This window comes from Schistocerca piceifrons, chromosome 8 (assembly GCF_021461385.2).
Source record: "Schistocerca piceifrons isolate TAMUIC-IGC-003096 chromosome 8, iqSchPice1.1, whole genome shotgun sequence".
NCBI lineage: Eukaryota > Metazoa > Arthropoda > Insecta > Orthoptera > Acrididae > Schistocerca > Schistocerca piceifrons.
This window is the reverse complement of record NC_060145.1, coordinates 459,508,624-459,533,558: the sequence shown is the minus strand read 5'-3', so window position 1 is coordinate 459,533,558 and position 24,935 is coordinate 459,508,624. Positions and strand designations below refer to the sequence as shown.

The 24,935-nt window shown below is 57.0% G+C and overlaps 6 protein-coding genes across 6 annotated transcripts in view; 1 reads left to right on the top strand and 5 right to left on the bottom strand.

Moving 5' to 3' along the window:
* The window catches only part of LOC124712458, a 163,627-nt gene extending 159,139 nt beyond the window's left edge, over positions 1-4,488 (bottom strand). Inside the window, exon 1 of the mRNA XM_047242754.1 lies at positions 3,155-4,488. Within this exon, the coding sequence (XP_047098710.1) occupies positions 3,155-4,488 (1,334 nt within the window). The remainder of the gene's footprint in view (positions 1-3,154) is intronic.
* A 5-nt stretch (positions 4,489-4,493) lies between these two features.
* On the bottom strand, positions 4,494-5,387 carry LOC124712457. The gene has a single exon (XM_047242753.1). It carries the CDS (start codon positions 5,385-5,387, stop codon positions 4,494-4,496), a length of 894 nt encoding a protein of 297 aa, XP_047098709.1.
* Positions 5,388-9,287: 3,900 nt separating this feature from the next.
* Positions 9,288-10,601, bottom strand: LOC124712456. Its single transcript, XM_047242752.1, has one exon. The coding sequence runs from the start codon at positions 10,599-10,601 to the stop codon at positions 9,288-9,290; it is 1,314 nt and encodes a 437-aa protein (XP_047098708.1).
* Positions 10,602-11,445: 844 nt separating this feature from the next.
* On the bottom strand, positions 11,446-12,285 carry LOC124712455. Its single transcript, XM_047242751.1, has one exon. It carries the CDS (start codon positions 12,283-12,285, stop codon positions 11,446-11,448), a length of 840 nt encoding a protein of 279 aa, XP_047098707.1.
* Positions 12,286-12,312: 27 nt separating this feature from the next.
* Positions 12,313-13,005, bottom strand: LOC124712454 (antifreeze protein Maxi-like). The gene is made up of 4 exons (XM_047242750.1): positions 12,895-13,005; positions 12,655-12,852; positions 12,475-12,612; positions 12,313-12,432 (listed from the first exon to the last, which is right to left on the bottom strand). Exons 1-4 carry the CDS (start codon positions 13,003-13,005, stop codon positions 12,313-12,315), a joined length of 567 nt encoding a protein of 188 aa, XP_047098706.1.
* Positions 13,006-13,084: 79 nt separating this feature from the next.
* On the top strand, positions 13,085-13,867 carry LOC124712453 (coiled-coil domain-containing protein 8-like). The gene has a single exon (XM_047242749.1). It carries the CDS (start codon positions 13,085-13,087, stop codon positions 13,865-13,867), a length of 783 nt encoding a protein of 260 aa, XP_047098705.1.
* The last annotated feature ends 11,068 nt before the right edge of the window (positions 13,868-24,935 follow it).

Here is a 24,935-nt window from a genome sequence, read left to right as displayed (position 1 = left end):
CGAATATCGATATCAGCGATGCAAGTAGAACACCCTAGCGCCAACCGCCACGGCTCACTTCTTTTTCCTGTTGTATCTGTAGAGGGCAAGGAGTCTAAGCGAGTTATGTGCGAGATTTTGAAGGTTATCTTTGTACAGTCATGGGTACAGGCCGTTCTTTTGTAGTTCTACAGTAATGCAAAGGGAGATTATTTTTAATTTGTAAGAAGAGGTCAGCGTAACGTGTGAGGACAATTTGCAGCATGTACATATAATTTGTTAATAGTCGCTACGCGTTCTCATTCTCAGGTACTGACTCAATTGGTAATTCGTTCCCTCTGAGTTACATTGCCTCAAGACACATACACAGATTCTAACTTTAATACTTGTTAAGGCTTTAACATAAGATCATACCTCTTAAACAGCAGATTATAACAACATTTAAAGCTTTTGAACTGGGGAAATAATTATACGAAACACCGGAAATCAATTTCTGTTGCACCTGGAAGCAGTTAGACTGGGGGCCAGCATGTGTGACAGTGCGACACTATCAGTGCTTTATTCACACAGATAACTGCCTCTCAGAGCGGCTCCCAAAATCAGTGCAGAATCGTCGACTTCGGATGACTATTCGCCACTTTAGTGAATTAGGGATGCGAAAAACCGACCGGTTAAAACAGATACCGGTATTTTAATTCTGAATAACCGGTATTTCTCGGTATTTGTTTGGTATCGGTTATAACAAGTGTTTTTTTCATTTTTTACTAATAAAGGGTAAAAAAACGAAATATCCATTAGCCACACAGTAGCAGTACTAAAATTTTTCGTTTTTCAATAAAGCCTTTTTTAAAGAACGAGTAATGTTTATTCGTCAAATTGGCGTTCCTTTGAAATACTGAGTTGGTATAGAAAATGGGAAAAGCGAGTAGTGTTATTTTAATAAGGTTCAGGCAGAAACGAAAAACAAGCACACGGCATAAGAATAAGTACCGCGTTGCTGAGACAATAATGTACCTGTTACTGTGTGGCGTGAACTATGATGTGGCACACATGTAGATACAGTGTGCAAGAGCTGACTCATCTGGTCTACACTGCAGTTTCTCACTGTCGTCATCAGACATCAGTTGTATTACAGAACGGCACCATCCCCAGTCTGGAAGTACCCTACGGAGTGCGGTATCAATGGAGTACAGTACTCCATTTGTTTTAAAAGATTAAAAACAGGGGGACCGACAAGAAAGACGTAATACACTACTGGCCATTAAAATTGCTATACCAAGAACAAATGCAGATGATAAACGGGTATTCATTGGACAAATATATTATACTAGAATTGACAAGTGATTAGATTTTCACTCAGTTTGTGGGCACAGATCCTAAATCAGTACCCAGAACAACCACCTCTGGCTCTAATAACGTCCTTGATACGCCTGGTCATTGAGTCAAACAGAGCTTGGATGGCGTGTGCAGGTACAACTGCCCATGCAGCTTCGACACGATACCACAGTTCATCAAGAGTAGTGACTGGCGTATTGTGACGAGCAAGTTACTCGGCCACCACTGACCAGACGTTTTCAATTGGTGAGAGATCTGGAGAATGTGCTGGCCAGGGCAGCTGTCGAACATTTTCTGTACCCAGAAACGCCCGTACAAGACCTGCAACATGCGGTAGTGCATTATCTTGCTGAAATGTAGAGTTCCGAAGGAATCGAATGAAGGGGAGAGCCACGGGTCGTAATACATCTGAAATGTAACATCTACTATTCAAAGTGCCGTCAATCCGAACATGAGGTGACCGAGACGTGTAACCAATAGCAACCCATACCATCACGCCGAGTGATACGCCAGTATGGCGATGACGAATACACGCTTCCAATGTGCGTTCACCGCGATGTCGCCAAACACGGATGCGACCATCATGATGCAGTGAACAGAACCTGGATTCATTCGAAAAAACGACGTTTTGCCATTCGTGCACCCATGTTCGTCGACGAATACGCCATCGCAGGCGGTCCTGTCTGTGATGCAGCGTGAAGGATAACCGCAGCCACGGTCTCCGAGCTGATAGTCCACGCTGCTGTAAACGTCGCCGAACTGTTCGTGCAGATGGTTGTTGTCTTGCAAACGTCCCCATCTGTTGACTCAGGGATCTAGACGTGGCTGCACGATCCGTTACAGCCATGCGGATAAGATGCCTGTCATCTCGACTGCTAGTGATACGAGGCCGTTGGGACCCAGCACGGCGTTCCGTATTACCCTCCTGAATCCACCGATTCCATATTCTGCTAACAGTCATTGGTTCTCGACCAACGCGAGCAGCAATGTCGCCATACGATAAACCGCATTCGCGACAGCCTACAATCCGACCTTTATCAAAGTCGGAAACGTGATGGTACGCATTTCTCCTCCTTACATGAGGCATCACAACGTTTCAGCAGGCAACGCCGGTCAAATGCTGTTTGTGTATGAGAAATCGGTTGGAAACTTTCCTCATGTCTGCACGTTGTAGGTATCGCCACCGGCGCCAACCTTGTGTGAATGCTCTGAAAAGCTAATCATTTGCATATCACAGCATCTTCTTCCTGTCGGTTAAATTTCGCGTCTGTAGCACGTCATCTTCGTGGTGTAGTAATTTTAATGGCCAGTAGTGTACAAAGAGAAAGCTCAACAGTTCATGCATAGTTTAAAATAAAAATAGAAACCAGCTGATCTTCTGCCTGCATCGACATGATATGTCTGTGTATGCTTGTAGACAATGAAAACGGACAAATTAACTCCAACCTCAGTTTTGATCCTTCAGCACTGATTATTCGTAATGTCCAAATATTGGTAGGATCCCTGATTACAACATGGTTTTTGAGCAGAGTTTCAGAAAATTACTATGAAGAGGAAAATACTGGTAATTTTTTGTAGTAGCTAAGCATGTATCACTTTTCAAGAAAATCAGCCAACAGTGGCTTGACTAAGTTTTCACTTATTAGCTTATTTAATTTAATATTTTGATTTTATGTTTCTTAAAACAGAGGGAGTCAAAATTTTTCTATCTGTATTCGAATTCTATTCAGGAGAAAAAAAGAAAGAAATTAGATTACTTCAGAAACCGATTATTTTGAGGTTTTTTAACAGTCTGATTAAACTGGCATTGAAAAGAAATAACAAGTAACAGTTATATAACCGGCAGCCGGGTGTTTCAGCGGCAGCCGCCATCCCTACAGTGATCGCAGGTGACTGGAGGCCAGGAGCGCCCACACGGGGCTGAGCTGCAGATTCTGCGCTCCGCTGTGCCAGTGGCCAGTCCTTCATCCGCAGTAATTGCGCGACGCGGCGCGAGCAGCGGCGGCACAAAAGCTGTAACCCCGCAGCGCCAGACAAAGGCGCGGTCCGCCTGGCGACCCCACAATGCCGCGCCGTGGAGCCGCCATCCAGAGGCGGGGGCGCCGCGGACGCCGAACAAACCTCTGGACGGCCGAGTCTGCAAGACTGGCGGCAGCTGGAGGGATCCAGCAGCGTGCGTGCCGAGGCAGCGGCCACGCGCACGCGCGCTGACATCCTACTCACCACAGCCAGCGTGCATGCCGAGGCGGCGGCCACGCGCACGCGCGCTGACATCCTACTCACCAAAGCCAGCGTGCGTGCCGAGGCGGCGGCCACGCGCACGCGCGCTGACATCCTACTCACCACAGCCAGCGTGCGTGCCGAGGCAGCGGCCACGCGCACGCGCGCTGACATCCAACTCACCACAGCCAGCGTGCGTGCCGAGGCGGCGGCCACGCGCACGCGCGCTGACATCCTACTCACCACAGCCAGCGTGCATGCCGAGGCGGCGGCCACGCGCACACGCGCTGACATCCTACTCACCACAGCCAGCGTGCATGCCGAGGCGGCGGCCACGCGCACGCGCGCTGACATCCTACTCACCACAGCCAGCGTGCGTGGCGAGGCGGCGGCCACGCGCACGCGCGCTGACATCCTACTCACCACAGCCAGCGTGCGTGCCGAGGCGGCGGCCACGCGCACGCGCGCTGACATCCTACTCACCACAGCCAGCGTGCATGCCGAGGCGGCGGCCACGCGCACACGCGCTGACATCCTACTCACCACAGCCAGCGTGCGTGCCGAGGCAGCGGCCACGCGCACGCGCGCTGACATCCTACTCACCACAGCCAGCGTGCGTGCCGAGGCAGCGGCCACGCGCACGCGCGCTGACATCCTACTCACCACAGCCAGCGTGCATGCCGAGGCGGCGGCCACGCGCACACGCGCTGACATCCAACTCACCACAGCCAGCGTGCATGCCGAGGCGGCGGCCACGCGCACGCGCGCTGACATCCTACTCACCACAGCCAGCGTGCGTGCCGAGGCGGCGGCCACGCGCACGCGCGCTGACATCCTACTCACCACAGCCAGCGTGCGTGCCGAGGCGGCGGCCACGCGCACGCGCGCTGACATCCTACTCACCACAGCCAGCGTGCGTGCCGAGGCGGCGGCCACGCGCACGCGCGCTGACATCCTACTCACCACAGCCAGCGTGCGTGCCGAGGCAGCGGCCACGCGCACGCGCGCTGACATCCACTCACCACAGCCAGCGTGCGTGCCGAGGCAGCGGCTACGCGCACGCGCGCTGACATCCTACTCACCACAGCCAGCGTGCGTGCCGAGACGGCGGCCACGCGCACGCGCGCTGACATCCTACTCACCACAGCCAGCGTGCGTGCCGAGGCAGCGGCCACGCGCACGCGCGCTGACATCCTACTCACCACAGCCAGCGTGCGTGCCGAGGCGGCGGCCACGCGCACGCGCGCTGACATCCTACTCACCACAGCCAGCGTGCATGCCGAGGCGGCGGCCACGCGCACACGCGCTGACATCCTACTCACCACAGCCAGCGTGCATGCCGAGGCGGCGGCCACGCGCACGCGCGCTGACATCCTACTCACCACAGCCAGCGTGCGTGCCGAGGCGGCGGCCACGCGCACGCGCGCTGACATCCTACTCACCACAGCCAGCGTGCGTGCCGAGGCAGCGGCCACGCGCACGCGCGCTGACATCCTACTCACCACAGCCAGCGTGCGTGCCGAGGCAGCGGCCACGCGCACGCGCGCTGACATCCTACTCACCACAGCCAGCGTGCATGCCGAGGCGGCGGCCACGCGCACACGCGCTGACATCCTACTCACCACAGCCAGCGTGCATGCCGAGGCGGCGGCCACGCGCACGCGCGCTGACATCCTACTCACCACAGCCAGCGTGCGTGCCGAGGCGGCGGCCACGCGCACGCGCGCTGACATCCTACTCACCACAGCCAGCGTGCGTGCCGAGGCGGCGGCCACGCGCACGCGCGCTGACATCCTACTCACCACAGCCAGCGTGCGTGCCGAGGCAGCGGCCACGCGCACGCGCGCTGACATCCACTCACCACAGCCAGCGTGCGTGCCGAGGCAGCGGCCACGCGCACGCGCGCTGACATCCTACTCACCACAGCCAGCGTGCGTGCCGAGGCGGCGGCCACGCGCACGCGCGCTGACATCCTACTCACCACAGCCAGCGTGCGTGCCGAGGCAGCGGCCACGCGCACGCGCGCTGACATCCACTCACCACAGCCAGCGTGCGTGCCGAGGCAGCGGCCACGCGCACGCGCGCTGACATCCTACTCACCACAGCCAGCGTGCGTGCCGAGGCGGCGGCCACGCGCACCCGCGCTAACATCCTACTCACCACAGCCAGCGTGCGTGCCGAGGCAGCGGCCACGCGCACGCGCGCTGACATCCTACTCACCACAGCCAGCGTGCGTGCCGAGGCAGCGGCCACGCGCACGCGCGCTGACATCCTACTCACCACAGCCAGCGTGCGTGCCGAGGCGGCGGCCACGCGCACGCGCGCTGACATCCTACTCACCACAGCCAGCGTGCGTGCCGAGGCAGCGGCCACGCGCACGCGCGCTGACATCCACTCACCACAGCCAGCGTGCGTGCCGAGGCAGCGGCCACGCGCACGCGCGCTGACCTCCTACTCACCACAGCCAGCGTGCGTGCCGAGGCGGCGGCCACGCGCACCCGCGCTAACATCCTACTCACCACAGCCAGCGTGCGTGCCGAGGCGGCGGCCACGCGCACCCGCGCTAACATCCTACTCACCACAGCCAGCGTGCGTGCCGAGGCAGCGGCCACGCGCACGCGCGCTGACATCCTACTCACCACAGCCAGCGTGCGTGCCGAGGCAGCGGCCACGCGCACGCGCGCTGACATCCTACTCACCACAGCCAGCGTGCGTGCCGAGGCGGCGGCCACGCGCACGCGCGCTGACATCCTACTCACCACAGCCAGCGTCCGTGCCGAGGCAGCGGCCACGCGCACGCGCGCTGACATCCTACTCACCACAGCCAGCGTGCGTGCCGAGGCAGCGGCCACGCGCACGCGCGCTGACATCCTACTCACCACAGCCAGCGTGCGGGCCGAGGCGGCGGCCACGCGCACGCGCGCTGACATCCTACTCACCACAGCCAGCGTGCGTGCCGAGGCAGCGGCCACGCGCACGCGCGCTGACATCCTACTCACCACAGCCAGCGTGCATGCCGAGGCGGCGGCCACGCGCACACGCGCTGACATCCTACTCACCACAGCCAGCGTGCATGCCGAGGCGGCGGCCACGCGCACGCGCGCTGACATCCTACTCACCACAGCCAGCGTGCGTGCCGAGGCGGCGGCCACGCGCACGCGCGCTGACATCCTACTCACCACAGCCAGCGTGCATGCCGAGGCGGCGGCCACGCGCACACGCGCTGACATCCTACTCACCACAGCCAGCGTGCATGCCGAGGCGGCGGCCACGCGCACGCGCGCTGACATCCTACTCACCACAGCCAGCGTGCGTGCCGAGGCGGCGGCCACGCGCACGCGCGCTGACATCCTACTCACCACAGCCAGCGTGCGTGCCGAGGCGGCGGCCACGCGCACGCGCGCTGACATCCTACTCACCACAGCCAGCGTGCATGCCGAGGCGGCGGCCACGCGCACACGCGCTGACATCCTACTCACCACAGCCAGCGTGCGTGCCGAGGCAGCGGCCACGCGCACGCGCGCTGACATCCTACTCACCACAGCCAGCGTGCGTGCCGAGGCAGCGGCCACGCGCACGCACGCTGACATCCTACTCACCACAGCCAGCGTGCGTGCCGAGGCGGCGGCCACGCGCACGCGCGCTGACATCCTACTCACCACAGCCATCGTGCATGCCGAGGCGGCGGCCACGCGCACACGCGCTGACATCCTACTCACCACAGCCAGCGTGCATGCCGAGGCGGCGGCCACGCGCACGCGCGCTGACATCCTACTCACCACAGCCAGCGTGCGTGCCGAGGCAGCGGCCACGCGCACGCGCGCTGACATCCTACTCACCACAGCCAGCGTGCGTGCCGAGGCGGCGGCCACGCGCACGCGCGCTGACATCCTACTCACCACAGCCAGCGTGCATGCCGAGACGGCGGCCACGCGCACGCGCGCTGACATCCTACTCACCACATCCAGCGTGCGTGCCGAGGCAGCGGCCACGCGCACGCGCGCTGACATCCTACTCACCACAGCCAGCGTGCGTGCCGAGGCGGCGGACACGCGCACGCGCGCTGACATCCTACTCACCACAGCCAGCGTGCGTGCCGAGGCGGCGGCCACGCGCACGCGCGCTGACATCCTATTCACCACAGCCAGCGTGCATGCCGAGGCGGCGGCCACGCGCACACGCGCTGACATCCTACTCACCACAGCCAGCGTGCGTGCCGAGGCAGCGGCCACGCGCACGCGCGCTGACATCCTACTCACCACAGCCAGCGTGCGTGCCGAGGCAGCGGCCACGCGCACGCGCGCTGACATCCTACTCACCACAGCCAGCGTGCGTGCCGAGGCAGCGGCCACGCGCACGCGCGCTGACATCCTACTCACCACAGCCAGCGTGCGTGCCGAGGCAGCGGAGACGCGCACGCGCGCTGACATCCTACTCACCACAGCGAGCGTGCGTGCCGAGGCAGTGGAGACGCGCACGCGCGCTGACATCCTACTCACCACAGCCAGCGTGCGTGCCGAGGCGGCGGCCACGCGCACGCGCGCTGACATCCTACTCACCACAGCCAGCGTGCGTGCCGAGGCGGCGGCCACGCGCACGCGCGCTGACATCCTACTCACCACAGCCAGCGTGCATGCCGAGGCGGCGGCCACGCGCACGAGCGCTGACATCCTACTCACCACATCCAGCGTGCGTGCCGAGGCAGCGGCCACGCGCACGCGCGCTGACATCCTACTCACCACAGCCAGCGTGCGTGCCGAGGCGGCGGCCACGCGCACGCGCGCTGACATCCTACTCACCACAGCCAGCGTGCGTGCCGAGGCGGCGGCCACGCGCACGCGCGCTGACATCCTACTCACCACAGCCAGCGTGCATGCCGAGGCGGCGGCCACGCGCACACGCGCTGACATCCTACTCACCACAGCCAGCGTGCGTGCCGAGGCAGCGGCCACGCGCACGCGCGCTGACATCCTACTCACCACAGCCAGCGTGCGTGCCGAGGCAGCGGAGACGCGCACGCGCGCTGACATCCTACTCACCACAGCGAGCGTGCGTGCCGAGGCAGCGGAGACGCGCACGCGCGCTGACATCCTACTCACCACAGCCAGCGTGCGTGCCGAGGCGGCGAACACGCGCACGCGCGCTGACATCCTACTTACCACAGCCAGCGTGCATGCCGAGGCGGCGGCCACGCGCACACGCGCTGACATCCTACTCACCACAGCCAGCGTGCGTGCCGAGGCAGCGGCCACGCACACGCGCGCTGACATCCTACTCACCACAGCCAGCGTGCGTGCCGAGGCAGCGGCCACGCGCACGCGCGCTGACATCCTACTCACCACAGCCAGCGTGCGTGCCGAGGCAGCGGCCACGCGCACGCGCGCGGACATCCACTCACCACAGCCAGCGTGCGTGCCGAGGCAGCGGCCACGCGCACGCGCGCTGACATCCTACTCACCACAGCCAGCGTGCGTGCCGAGGCAGCGGCCACGCGCACGCGCGCTGACATCCTACTCACCACAGCCAGCGTGCGTACCGAGGCAGCGGCCACGCGCACGCGCGCTGACATCCTACTCACCACAGCCAGCGTGCGTGCCGAGGCAGCGGCCACGCGCACGCGCGCTGACATCCACTCACCACAGCCAGCGTGCGTGCCGAGGCAGCGGCCACGCGCACGCGCGCTGACATCCTACTCACCACAGCCAGCGTGCGTGCCGAGGCGGCGGCCACGCGCACCCGCGCTAACATCCTACTCACCACAGCCAGCGTGCGTGCCGAGGCAGCGGCCACGCGCACGCGCGCTGACATCCACTCACCACAGCCAGCGTGCGTGCCGAGGCAGCGGCCACGCGCACGCGCGCTGACATCCTACTCACCACAGCCAGCGTGCGTGCCGAGGCAGCGGCCACGCGCACGCGCGCTGACATCCTACTCACCACAGCCAGCGTGCGTGCCGAGGCGGCGGCCACGCGCACGCGCGCTGACATCCTACTCACCACAGCCAGCGTGCGTGCCGAGGCAGCGGCCACGCGCACGCGCGCTGACATCCTACTCACCACAGCCAGCGTGCGTGCCGAGGCAGCGGCCACGCGCACGCGTGCTGACATCCTACTCACCACAGCCAGCGTGCGTGCCGAGGCGGCGGCCACGCGCACGCGCGCTGACATCCTACTCACCACAGCCAGCGTGCGTGCCGAGGCGGCGGCCACGCGCACGCGCGCTGACATCCTACTCACCACAGCCAGCGTGCATGCCGAGGCGGCGGCCACGCGCACGCGCGCTGACATCCTACTCACCACAGCCAGCGTGCGTGCCGAGGCAGCGGCCACGCGCACGCGCGCTGACATCCTACTCACCACAGCCAGCGTGCGTGCCGAGGCAGCGGCCACGCTCACGCGCGCTGACATCCTACTCACCACAGCCAGCGTGCGTGCCGAGGCAGCGGAGACGCGCACGCGCGCTGACATCCTACTCACCACAGCCAGCGTGCGTGCCGAGGCAGCGGCCACGCGCACGCGCGCTGACATCCTACTCACCACAGCCAGCGTGCGTGCCGAGGCGGCGGCCACGCGCACGCGCGCTGACATCCTACTCACCACAGCCAGCGTGCGTGCCGAGGCAGCGGCCACGCTCACGCGCGCTGACATCCTACTCACCACAGCCAGCGTGCGTGCCGAGGCAGCGGAGACGCGCACGCGCGCTGACATCCTACTCACCACAGCCAGCGTGCGTGCCGAGGCAGCGGCCACGCGCACGCGCGCTGACATCCTACTCACCACAGCCAGCGTGCGTGCCGAGGCGGCGGCCACGCGCACGCGCGCTGACATCCTACTCACCACAGCCAGCGTGCGTGCCGAGGCGGCGGCCACGCGCACGCGCGCTGACATCCTACTCACCACAGCCAGCGTGCGTGCCGAGGCGGCGGCCACGCGCACGCGCGCTGACATCCTACTCACCACAGCCAGCGTGCGTGCCGAGGCAGCGGCCACGCGCACGCGCGCTGACATCCTACTCACCACAGCCAGCGTGCGTGCCGAGGCGGCGGCCACGCGCACGCGCGCTGACATCCTACTCACCACAGCCAGCGTGCGTGCCGAGGCAGCGGCCACGCGCACGCGCGCTGACATCCACTCACCACAGCCAGCGTGCGTGCCGAGGCAGCGGCCACGCGCACGAGCGCTGACATCCTACTCACCACAGCCAGCGTGCGTGCCGAGGCAGTGGCCACGCGCACGCGCGCTGACATCCTACTCACCACAGCCAGCGTGCGTGCCGAGGCGGCGGCCACGCACACGCGCGCTGACATCCTACTCACCACAGCCAGCGTGCGTGCCGAGGCGGCGGCCACGCGCACGTGCGCTGACATCCTACTCACCACAGCCAGCGTGCGTGCCGAGGCAGCGGCCACGCGCACGCGCGCTGACATCCTACTCACCACAGCCAGCGTGCGTGCCGAGGCAGCGGCCACGCGCACGCGCGCTGACATCCTACTCACCACAGCCAACGTGCGTGCCGAGGCGGCGGCCACGCGCACGCGCGCTGACATCCTACTCACCACAGCCAGCGTGCGTGCCGAGGCAGCGGCCACGCGCACGCGCGCTGACATCCTACTCACCACAGCCAGCGTGCGTGCCGAGGCAGCGGCCACGCGCACGCGCGCTGACATCCTACTCACCACAGCCAGCGTGCGTGCCGAGGCAGTGGCCACGCGCACGCGCGCTGACATCCTACTCACCACAGCCAGCGTGCGTGCCGAGGCAGTGGCCACGCGCACGCGCGCTGACATCCTACTCACCACAGCCAGCATGCGTGCCGAGGCAGCGGCCACGCGCACACGCGCCTACATCCTACTCACCACAGCCAGCGTGCGTGCCGAGGCGGCGGCCACGCGCACGCGCGCTGACATCCTACTCACCACAGCCAGCGTGCGTGCCGAGGCAGCGGCCACGCGCACGCGCGCTGACATCCACTCACCACAGCCAGCGTGCGTGCCGAGGCAGCGGCCACGCGCACGCGCGCTGACATCCTACTCACCACAGCCAGCGTGCGTGCCGAGGCGGCGGCCACGCGCACGCGCGCTGACATCCTACTCACCACAGCCAGCGTGCATGCCGAGGCGGCGGCCACGCGCACGCGCGCTGACATCCTACTCACCACAGCCAGCGTGTGTGCCGAGGCAGCGGCCACGCGCACGCGCGCTGACATCCTACTCACCACAGCCAGCGTGCGTGCCGAGGCAGTGGCCACGCGCACGCGCGCTGACATCCTACTCACCACAGCCAGCGTGCGTGCCGAGGCAGCGGCCACGCGCACGCGCGCTGACATCCTACTCACCACAGCCAGCGTGCGTGCCGAGGCAGCGGCCACGCGCACGCGCGCTGACATCCTACTCACCACAGCCAGCGTGCGTGCCGAGGCAGCGGCCACGCGAACGCGCGCTGACATCCTACTCACCACAGCCAGCGTGCGGGCCGAGGCAGTGGCCACGCGCACGCGCGCTGACATCCTACTCACCACAGCTAGCGTGCGTGCCGAGGCAGCGGCCACGCGCACGCGCGCTGACATCCTACTCACCACAGCCAGCGTGCGTGCCGAGGCAGCGGCCACGCGCACGCGCACGCGCGCTGACATCCTACTCACCACAGCCAGGGTGCGTGCCGAGGCAGCGGCCACGCACACGCGCGCTGACATCCTACTCACCACAGCCAGCGTGCGTGCCCAGGCAGCAGCCACGCGCACGCGCGCTGACATCCTACTCACCACAGCCAGCGTGCGTGCCTAGGCAGCGGCCACGCGCACGCGCGCTGACATCCTACTCACCACAGCCAGCATGCGTGCCGAGGCAGCGGCCACGCGCACGCGTGCTGACATCCTACTCACCACAGCCAGCATGCGTGCCTAGGCAGCGGCCACGCACACGCGCGCTGACATCCTACTCACCACAGCCAGCGTGCGTGCCGAGGCAGCGGCCACGCGCACGCGCGCTGACATCATACTCACCACAGCCAGCATGCGTGCCGAGGCAGCGGCCATGCGCACGCGCGCTGACATCCTACTCACCACAGCCAGCGTGCGTGCCTAGGCAGCGGCCACGCGCACACGCGCTGACATCCTACTCACCACAGCCAGCATGCGTGCCGAGGCAGCGGCCACGCGCACGCGCGCTGACATCCTACTCACCACAGCCAGCATGCGTGCCGAGGCAGCGGCCACGCGCACGCGCGCTGACATCCTACTCACCACAGCCAGCATGCGTGCCGAGGCAGCGGCCACGCGCACGCGCGCTGACATCCTACTCACCACAGCCAGCATGCGTGCCTAGGCAGTGGCCACGCGCACGCGTGCTGACATTCTACTCACCACAGCCAGCGTGCGTGCCGAGGCAGCGGCCACGCGCACGCGTGCTGACATCCTACTCACCACAGCCAGCGTGCGTGCCGAGGCAGCGGCCACGCGCACGCGCGCTGACATCCTACTCACCACAGCCAGCGTGCGTGCCTAGGCAGCGGCCACGCGCACGCGCGCTGACATCCTACTCACCACAGCCAGCATGCGTGCCGAGGCAGCGGCCACGCGCACGCGTGCTGACATCCTACTCACCACAGCCAGCGTGCGTGCCGAGGCAGCGGCCACGCGCACGCGCGCTGACATCCTACTCACCACTGCCAGCGTGCGTGCCGAGGCAGCGGCCACGCGCACACGCGCTGACATCCTACTCACCACAGCCAGCGTGCGTGCCGAGGCAGCGGCCACGCGCACGCGCGCTGACATCCTACTCACCACAGCCAGCGTGCGTGCCGAGCCAGCGGCCACACGCATGTGCGCTGACATCCTACTCACCACAGCCAGCGTGCGTGCCGAGGCAGTGGCCACGCGCACGCGCGCTGACATCCTACTCACCACAGCCAGCGTGCGTGCCGAGGCAGCGGCCACGCGCACGCGCGCTTACATCCTACTCACCACAGCCAGCGTGCGTGCCGAGGCAGCGGCCACGCGCACGCGTGCTGACATCCTACTCACCACAGCCAGCGTGCGTGCCGAGGCAGCGGCCACGCGCACGCGCGCTGACATCCTACTCACCACAGCCAGCGTGCGTGCCGAGGCAGCGGCCACGCGCACACGCGCTGACATCCTACTCACCACAGCCAGCGTGCGTGCCGAGGCAGCGGCCACGCGCACGCGCGCTGACATCCTACTCACCACAGCCAGCGTGCGTGCCGAGGCAGCGGCCACGCGCACGCGCGCTGACATCCTACTCACCACAGCCTGGCCTCAGCCACTGCGTGGTCCACACACGTGGAAACGCACTTCCGAAACACAAACAGGTGGATAACCAGATACTTAAAGTCGCCAGTTATCAGATGGCGGAAAACCTCTGAGACAATGAGACTTACTTTAGACTCTGGATACATACGGGGTGTTTCCGTAGCAGCGTGCAAAAATGTAACAGGATATAGAGAACGCTCCACGGAACAATTTCAGATAAGGAACCTGGGGTCAGATAAACCAGCTTAAGGAGATAAGCAAGTGAATTTTTCAACCACTTTGTCTAACATTACTGTTTTTCATCTTATTTACGACTAACACGCGTACAAGTTTACACATACTGTGCAGTTTGTTTACATGCATATTCTTAATGTTCAGCTTGCAAATACGGAAGACGAGCCTGATTCTTCAAAGGCATGGTGTAGGTTTTGTTTACTTAACTTATCTATAATGTGGCTCTATTGTATCGTCTTTACACTGTCCCTTGACATAATGGATTATGAATCAACGACAGACCCATCCATTACTCACTATATCCAGAGATATGCAGTACAATACGATGGAGTGGTACCGGTACAGTTTCGCAGAACTCTTGTGTATCGAGAAGTATGTGCAATGCTCTCGCTGCTTAAAGACTGTACAGAGAGCGATTTCCTAAAAGGCGCCACCGTCACAATGAGAGTTTATTTCTCTCGATCGACGAACGCGGGAGACTCGTTCGTTGGAAAGAAGGAACGAGGGACCTGCCAACGTGAGGACCACTGACACACCTCATGTGTAAAGAGAATGTGCTAAAACATGTCGCAGCGGATCCCACTACGAGTACTCATCGTATTGCACGCGAAATGAGCGTTACACGTGTGTTTATTGTGTATTGAAGTGGGGACCTAGAAACGACAGAGGCGCTTCATCCCGCCATACCACTCAGTGGTTCAAAACCCCTCAACACGCAACAGCAGTCCACCCACCCCACCGCCGCCCCACACCGAACCGAGGGTTATTGTGCGGTTTTGCCCCCAGTGGACCCCCATAAAAATATCTTATACCAGACAAGTGTAGCCCCAAATGTTTGCATGGTAGAGTGATTACGGTGCACGCGTACATGCAGACAGCGTTTTTCACCAAGCACCAACATAGTGTAACTGAGGCGAAATAATGGGAACCGCCCACATTCGCTGAGGCAGATGGTAAACCGCCTTACAAACCATCCACAGACTGGCAGGCACACTGGACCTCGACACTTATCCGCCAGGAAGATTCATATCCTTCCCTCTCCAAAAGAATCGCGTTAGACCACGCATCAAGCTGGGCGGGCTGTGCTGCATGTGTGGCGAGTACTCCAAAAACAACAATTACACCAATATCACCGTTCCGGCGTAACGTCAAGCGCCGGTACGCCAGTTGAGAATGTTAGGGCAGAGAGGGCTGAGAAGAAGACGTCAGCCAATAGCACACTGACCTAGAGCAGTGGCCTCTAGGCGAAAAGAATATAAGCACCACTCCTGACTGGTCGCTGAGACCTGTGGAAGACTTCCCGCGTCCTCTTATTCCTCAAACCCAACAAACCCCCTTCAATCGCCTCTTCCTATCGTCCCATCTGCCTCACCTCTGTCTTCAGTAAGGTCTTTGGATCCATCATCTCCCACTGTATCCACCAGCACCTTAATCAACACCACCTCCTCCCCTAACCCAGTGTGGCTTCTGACCCCCCTCCTCCACTGAAGACCAACTCCTTAACCTCCTTCACTTTCTCTCTCTCCAGCTTAAATCCCGTCGCTCCGCCATTTTTGTTTCCCTCGACCTCCAAAATGCCTATCACCGTGTATGGCATCCCAGTCTCCTCTTTAAACTCCAAACCTACGCCCTGCCTATCAATTTTGTCCATCTGGTCGCTTCCTTCCTCTCGTGCTGTCCTTCCTATGTCACCCTTCACAACACCAACTCCCGTATCTTTTATTCCACAGCTGGTGTCCCCCAGGGCTCTGTTCTCTCCCCTCTCCTTTATCTCTTTTTATATGGCTGACATGCCCAAGCCACCCCCACCTGTCCACCTTCTACAGTATACTGATGACACCGCCTTCCTAGCTCTCTATCCTACCCTTCAACTGTCGCAACACACCCTCCAAACCCACCTTGACCAGTTCACCACCTGGTGTAACCAGTGGTTCCTTCATCTAAACCCCTCCAAAACCCAGGAAATCATCATAGGCTGCACCACCTGCTCCTTCTGTCTCCATGATTTCTACCTCACCCTTTATTGTCCTCCCATCCAGCTCACCCCCACGTTGAGATACCTTGGCCTCACCCTCGACTGTTACCTCATCTGGACCCCTCACCTTCTTACCATCCAGCAGAAAGCCCATTCCCACCTCCACCTCCTGAAACTCCTGTCTGGCCGAAATGGGGATTGCATCCTTCCACAATCCTTCACACCTACAAATCCCTCACCTATCATCTGTTATGCCAGCCTTGCCTGGATCTCTACACCTACCTGTTTTCACAAGGCTCTCAAAATCCTCAAATACCATGTGCTCCACCCTGCCTTCCATATCCACCTTCCTTCCCCCACATGGCTCCTGTATGAACTCATCCCCTTCCCCCACCTCCTCCTTTTCCTCCAACATATCCGCATCCTTTGCACTGTCCACAGGCTTGAACCTCCCCCACCCCCTGGTTTCCTCCCTCCTCCATCCTTTGCCACGCCTCTATCACTGTATCCCTCCCTCTCTCCACCTCCACACCTTCCATCTCCTTCATCAGGGCAATTTCCACCGCCTCTCACCCCTGGATGATGAATTTTACTGTGACATGTACTCTTCCTTCTGACTATAACCTGGCCTTGTAACCCCCCCCCCTCCAGGGCCCCCTTTTCTCTCACTCCTCCTCCTCCCAGAGCCGATTTTCCTCATTCCCTCCCTGAGTCCCTGCACCCCCACCTCAGCTGTTTTCCTCTCCTGTGCCTTCCCTTCTCATCCCTCCTTTGGCGTGCCCACCATCTCATCCCCCTATCTCTCTCTTCGCCTCCTTCCCCTTCTTCCCATTTTCCTTGTCCCCCCCCCCTCCCATGGAGATCCTCCCAGGTTTTTATTCAACATCTGTGTGCTACGTTAGTTTTGTGTTTCGGTGCCATTCTACAGTGTCATTAGTGATGTGGGTTTTAATTGTGTGCTCGACCTGTTTATTGTCCATGACTGTTACATGCTATGCCGCCCGTCATGCGGCTGTTTTACTTGCTCTTCGGGCTTTTATGCTGTACTTTGCCTGGTGCCTTTTATTATAGTGTGTGGGTTTTTTTGTGTAACAAACTTTTTGAGATTTTTATTCACGTTTTACAGTCACCGCTTTGTATGTCTTATTTGCTTGTGTTCCGCCTTTTTTGTTTCTATATTCTGCCGTGTTATCCCCTTAATATTTTTTTAAATGTCTTCTTGTCTATTTATGTCTCTTGGCTGAAGAGCAGCACTTATGCTGCTGCCAACTCACCCCTGATGGCGAATGTAAATGACAATAAAGGAAAAAAAAGACGGTAACAGACATTTCTACAGAAGGTCTCAAGACCAGCGAACTGGATAGAAACATCCCCTGTATTACTTGACTTGTATTGGAATCGTATACTAAAGGACACACTTTTATATTGTCTGTCGCCCTATGCATGCGACACATGCACGTATTTCTCTGAGTTAAGTATTGTCATTGATCTTATTGTAATAAAAACTCATTAGTACGATTTTCTTATATTGCTGTCTAGCGACCTGAGAAGCAGGTTTCCTAGACACCCAATCTTTGACAACTAGGCAGGATACAACAATCACCCTCAAAGAATCCACTTACTTTGTACGAAGGGTGGCATTGTATCAGTGGTTGCTTCAACAATGGATTGATCGACCAGATTTCCTCCGAATTGTGCTGTTCATGGACGAGGCCTCATTTAATTGCGATGGTATGCTGAACAGCAGGAACAGCCATGTGTGGGATGGGGTAAACTCTCACGCTGTAGTAGTGTCTCACCATCAAGTACGTTTTGCTGGGAACTTGTGGGCCAGTATTGCAGGCGACAATCTCACTGTGCCATATCTTTTACCTGACAGTCTGAATGGACACCTGTACTTGAGGTTGGTGCAAAGGGTTCTACCTGAGTTGTTGGAGACTGCACTCTTGGCTGTCTGTGAGAGGCTGTGGATACAACATGATTGTACACCGCCTCACTTCAGTGGGGATGCCCGCAACCATCTCAATGCTGTATTTCCTGGTCGCTGGATTGGAAGGGGTGGTCCTATTCCGTGGCCTGTCAGGTCATCTGACCTTAATCCCCTTAATTATTTCTAATGGGGATATCTAAAGTCACTTGTGTATAGAACCCTAGCGGATACGGAGATGTAATTAGCTGCCAGAATTGTAGCTGCCTGTGGTGCGATTCGAAACATACCAGGTATATTCGTCAGGGTGCATCAGAATCTTGTTCGCCGATGTCACGCTTGTAATGAGGTTGATGGCCATCAGTTTCAGCACATTTTGTAAGATACACTAAAAATGATACGTTCATTGCGTCAGTGATGGTATTTGCAGTTAACTGTAATTAATGTAAATAAAAAAGTACGAAGTAATGTGATTTTATTGCTATTATCCCCTCAAGCTGGCTTCTCAGACCTCAGGTTCCCTACCTGAAACTGTTCAGTGGAGCATCCTCTATGTCCTGCTAAATTTTTGCCCGATCTTACGGAAACACCCTGTATAGAGCACACATCTGATAGCGTTATATTGAGAACATCATCTCGATGATCCGACTAGTGGGGGAATCCATTTTCAGACAACTTCTAGAAAATTGTTCAACTTATATTTAACGGTTTCTTTATTTCAATGGTACAGTGCTGTGCAGCATTTGGTTGTCCCGGAAGACATGTGGAAAGAACTAATCTTACGTTCCACCAGTAAACTTGTTTCCAAAATGTTTGTACTGTTCTCGCGTGTCCAGCCTTGTCAGTCGTTTTCATAACATGATGTTTCGACAGCGCACGTTACCATCATCTTCAAGTGACACCTGTAGAACGAGCGTCTTTGCTAGACCCCACCACTTTTATACTGCGATCGCCCTCCAGCCCTTCCTCCACTGGCGGTGGCACGTCGTGAACGGCGGAGTGGAGTGGGTGACGGCTGAGTGCGCCTCCGGTCTGCGTCGGGCGCGGAAGTCCCCCTCGGCCGACACTGTGTTTTAGTGGGCTGAGTGCTGCGTACAAAGCACTGCTGAGAGTGAACTCAGTGTCCTTGTTGATCAACCCCTCAGCCACTCGTATTTCAGTACTCTCCTTCAGAACACAGACCCAAACGGACGACGTCTGTCTCGGCATTCCGTTTCTTCGTACTTCCTGGAGTCCCCTGTAGCCAGGGAGTGTTCTGTAACGCAGAATATTTTAGTTGCACGTTTCTTGGATTGTCCGTAAAGCCTCCCCGTTTTTCGATTGTCCGTACAGTCTCCATGACGTAAGTACCACATTTACATGGAATACTGTAAACACCAGATTTATGGAACCCTAAATCATCTTTCATCGTAATTAACACGACACGCGTTTTCGGAGATGGAAGGAAAACATATTTAATGTTACGTCGAGCCAGGATTCTACCGATTTTATTCGATACTTCACTCGCGAACGACAGATACGTCTTTGTCTTCTCCTCCTCGTTGTTTCCTGACTTCCACTTTCTGCCTGAAGGCACTTCGGATTTGTCTCTCGTGGTACACGATTTCCTTGGAAACGTGCTTAAAGCGCTTGAGGCTCCTTAGCAGGATTTCGTCGTCTGATTTTCCACAGGGGCCTATAGTGCCGTCCATTCTGTGCTTGACTAAGACGACCAAAAACGGAGTTGGCCATTCTCTTTGTTATATCCTAGCCAGTAATCCCACCCGAGCCCGCTGCCAAAAGGTTGGCAGCATCAAAGTCCGGACGCCGTCCGCATAAGCAGCGCCAGCGATACAGGAAATCGCCGCAAGTCTGCGCGCGCCACCGCTGGCTTCTGGCTTCTTAAGCGCTGGCGTCGCGAGCGCTAGGACAGTTCTGTATTCGCCGCTCAGTTGTATACTCGCCACCGAATTGTGTACTTGCTAGTCAGTCGTGTGTTCATCGCAGCAGAGTTGTTGTTTGTCGTCAGCCGACGCTGACCTAGCCGCTCCGACTCGAACTAGACAGATCTCTGTAGACACGGCGTTCACTACTGTGTTTTGTATCTTCGTTAATAAAGATAAGTACCGACTTTTATTTAATCAGAGTGTTTGGGTTTTCATCTTTCTGTTCACTGTTCCAGCGGACCGGTCGGCCCGCTATTAAAAGTGTGGCGGTGACTTCGTAAGCCGTTTCTACAGCGAATTGTTTGTCGCTACGAACGCCGCCACAAAACTCTTCCACCTCCACGGTCAATTTGATACTGGGGTGCAGAGTGAGTGAGTGAGTGTGTGTGTGTGTGTGTGTGTGTGTGTGTGTTGGGGCTTATGGGCGCTCAACGTCGAGTTCATCAGCGCCCTGACACACATTAACGGGAACGAATGTGGACAGACCTAATAAAACTTAAACACACACGCAAAGAAAGCAGGAAAAGAAGGAAAATGGGACATAAGAAATTAGAACGTAAGGAAAGGGAAAACGTAGCAACAAGAATGCCACAGTAAATTGTCATTGGCTGGCCACTTACATAAAATATGGGCGAGCTTGTCACACAGTGAGCAAATTAAGATCCTCTCCCTAAAATCTTTGTAAAAACATTTGACATGGCACAGAACTTTAAAACTTTAACCACATTCGTCCGAGTGTTGCCTAAAAGAGATGGCAGGTCCGCTGGCAAGTCAGCCGCGGCCCGCTGGTCAGAAAATAAAACGCAATCCAATAAAACGTGGCGCACAGTGACCTGGACGCCACAAGCACCACACATTGGAGGGTCCTCTCGCCAGAGCAGGAAGCCATGCATCATAGGGCTGTGGCCTATCCGAAGCCGAGTGAGGAGAACCTCGTCCCGTCGACGGGGCTGAAAGGAAGTACACCACACACGCGTTGTGGGCTTGACTATACGGAGCTTATTGTCAGTCACTTCCAGCCACTCATCCTCCCACCGACGCATGACTCGTGAGCTCAACAGCGAGGTGAGTGCCTGCAGGGGGATAGCACACTGAGATACGTGTGGATCAAGACACGCCTCCTTGGCTGCGAGATCTGCCCGTTCATTCCCAGCAATGCCGACATGCCCCGGAACCCAGCAGAAAGCTACAACCTTCCCCAGTCGCTGTAGTCGGAGGAGGGCATCCTGGATGGTCTGGACTATTTTATCTGCTGGATACAAAGGTTGCAAAGAGTGAAGGGTAGTCAGTGAATCGGAACAGACAAGAAATTTAGGACAGGAAGAATGTCTCATCTGCTCCAGTGCCCTCAAGATCGCAAAAAATTCTGCATCAAAGAGAGTAAAAGTCTGAGAGAGTCGGACCTTGAGGATACGATCCGGAAAAAACAACAGAGCAACCAACGGAATCCCCTTGATTCGACGTTCAAATACTTCAAGAATCCTTGAAGTCTTTCATTCCTATGTGGTCACACCACAAGCGTGTCACGTATCTGAAAAGCATGTAGGCTTCTTTACACCTGTTTTCAGAACTTTCTCTTCGAGGTCCTCCGTAAACAAGTCTATTCTGAATAAACGGCGATGCCATCCGTTTATTCAGAATAGACGCGAAAAAATGTTGCTGGTAGGACAAATTCGAAGAGATTAGTCATTGTCGGGATGAATTACTTCGTAATCAACTTGAGGCAATTAGCAAGCGGCACTGTGGTGAAACGGGATGCCACATCAAAGCTCACTAAAGGTCATGGAGGCGCAGTTTTTGCATTTGTTGAATGAAATGTGCAGAGTGCCTAATGTAGTGTTGACATTTACCGTTTTACGGACGTAGGGACTTAATACTAGCGTTAGATGTTTGGCTAGCTGTTACTTGGCGTTCCTATGTTGCGTAGAGCAACATCACATTTGTGAACCTTTGGTAAGCCCTAGAGCCTTGGTGGTGCAACAGCTCGTGGTCGAAACTTCTTGAGGACTTCCCTCTGCAGCGACTGGTACAGAGCCTCAATAGTCTTCTTCTTCACTCTGCTGGTCGAGTCTCCCTTGAATTTTCTGTACGCTGGATCCTCTGGTAGGTCATACATTTTGCGGTTACAGCACAGAGACATTTCCTTTATCCGCAGGTAGAATGGCTACATCAGGTTCCTTTCGTAGTTCTCGAATGGCAGCTTCTTCCGCTTTCGTAACGTTTGTCCTCGCTGAGATGGCTCTAGTGAGCGCGCGCCACGTTTGCCGACGTATCTCTTTCATGTTGCCACCAGGGAGGGAGACAATTACTTGTTCCATACCAGTGACGAAATCTGCAACAGGTGTTGGTGCGAAGTTGAGTCCCTTTCCAGAATTGGTTTTTCCACATCGTCAAAATGTAAAGAAATTCGTGAACATATCTCTCGAGATTAGCTCGGTGAATTTACAGAGGGAAGCTGAGGTGGATTATCGTAACGAAGCAGATGCGAGCGGTCTTCTGTTTGAGAGTAAATGTTTGTGCCTTATTACTGGGCGTTTCAAAATGAATATCGCAGTCTTAAGACTTTGTAGTATTAATTACATTCCACATACAATTACAAATAACACCTCAAGTGAAAGAGCAACTCGAACAGTTTTTCTTACATGTGTTCAATGTGAACACCACTCGTCACACGGAACTCATCAAGTTGGTGAGTGATTTCTCCCCAAACCGTGATCAGTGTGTCTGGAGTAATAGTTGTAACAACTGCATGAATACTGTTTGTTAAATAGGGTAAAGCAGCTGTTAGCGGAGGTATTGCGTATGATACTTTATGAACCCGAAAAGGTGGAGTGTCGATTCATCACTGAGGATGGTACGACCCAGAAATTCTTTATCACACAGCAGCAGCATTTGATTTGAAGAACTGGCACGTAAACCGTAATCTCAAAGGCCTCAGGACTTGTAACAGCTGGAGACGTTAAGGATGCAAAGTATCCACACAGACATCCCTTGAACTGCCAAATCACAACTAACCTTCCGAACTGATCTCTTGGCGCTACGCTTTAAAGACTTTCGCAATCGCTGAACATGTTCTTTAGTCACTCTTCGCTGTCCCGTACTCTCCCCTTTGCAAAGACTGTCGGTTTCTTCAAACTGATTATACCATCTACGGATATCATTAGCACTTGAAGGACTACAACAGACTTAACACAGAACGCAGGTTCCACTGTAATAACAGACTCAGTCCTTGGAGACTGTAAAAGCCAGAAATCTTCCTGTTCACTAATCGTCATCTTTGCTACTAGCGCTTCCTGGCGAAAGACACACGAAATACTGCAGGCGCATGTACAGAGGTATACCAGCAAAACTGTTCAAGTTGCTCTCTTATCCGCCCTATTGTTTACAATTGTAAGTTGAATGCAATAAATGCTACAAAGTCTTAAAATCACGATATTCATTTTGAAACACCGGTATTACGAACTGAACGATAAGCGTCATATAATCGTCAAAATACGTTGCCCCTCAGACCTACAAGATTCTGAGATGACACAAGGGCGTTCTGTACAATCAAATTTTTCTAATACACTTCCATCCAGAACTGAAGGACGAAAGTGAACTTCACAAAATCTGTCACTGCCAAGTAACGTACTTCGATGAATCTTCGATCATATATAGAAAGAACAGCTACAGTATTGTAAAGAAGGTAACTGAAAGATACCCACAACGATCCGAAAAGAAATGAGAATTTTATTCAAAGACAATAATTACACTGAAGTCACCGTGACTCATGATTAGTCAGGGCGAAGAGGCTTAGATGGTGGGGGCATGTTACACGCATGGGAGAAGCAAGGTTACCCAAGAGACTCATGGGTTCAGCAGTAGAGGGTAGGAGGAGTCGAGGTAGACCAAGGAGAAGGTACCTGGATTCGGTTAAGAATGATTTTGAAGTAATAGGCTTAACATCGGAAGAGGCACCAATGTTAGCACTGAATAGGGGTTCATGGAGGAATTTTATTAGGGGTACTACGCTCCAGACTGAACGCTGAAAGGCATAATCAGTTTTAAATGATGATGATGATGATGATACCTGAATGCAACATTATGCCTCCCTACACCGTAACATCTGGACTACCAAAACAGTCACACTCGACAACGTTCCTGGGAGCATCATGTGTTCCCACCTGTCGCCATATGAGGGTACGTGCAGAATCACTACTCGCCCTAAATCTCCTCTCTTCCGATACGACCGAGTGAGTTGACGCTCTGTGGTTAGCACACTTGACTCGCACTCCGGAGGACGACGCTTCAAACCCGCGTTCGGCCATTCTGATTTAGGTTTACTGTGGTTTCCCAAAATCGCTTCAGGGAAATGCCGGGATGGTTCCTGCCACAGGGCGCGGCCGGCTTCCTTCCCCATCCTTCCCTAATACGATGGGACCGATGACCTCGCTCTTTGGTCCCCTCCCCGAATCAACCCAACCACCCAACCATTCTTCCGCTGTGAGCATGCGACCCTACTGCTGTTGGTCCACTCCCTTTGCTCTTGGCACCCTCGCAAACGGTGCTGCCGATGTGCGGGTGTCAACGGAACACAAATGGTTATGAGTCAAAGACACTACCCCCCATACAGTCGCCGTGTCACTGTGGAGTGTAAGATTGCACGCCTTGCAGCGCTGGTAAATATCCCTGTAACTGTAGGCGCTGTTTGGCGTGGCTCCCTTCTTGCTTGTTGCACAAAGTAACTGCCTCCTTCTGCTGTAGTCGACTGTGGCCGACCACCCCCTCTTCTTTGGCCAGCTGTGCCTGTCATCCACAACGCTCCCTATGCACGTGAAGTAATGCTCTGAGCAATACAAAACTCCTGGGCTACATTCGCCACATTTCGTCCTCCTTCCAATTTCCCTTCGATTCTTGCCGACGTGAAGCATCCAAATGTTGTCTCCGGGTCACGTTGTAATGGAGAACATCACCAGCACAGTACTCTGGGGCACAGCCCCGAATCCTCCCGAAACCAGGTAGGTAAGCAGGTAACAGGACCTCCCAAACTGACACATTGTATGTTGGATTACAAACAACAATATAATTATTTCTG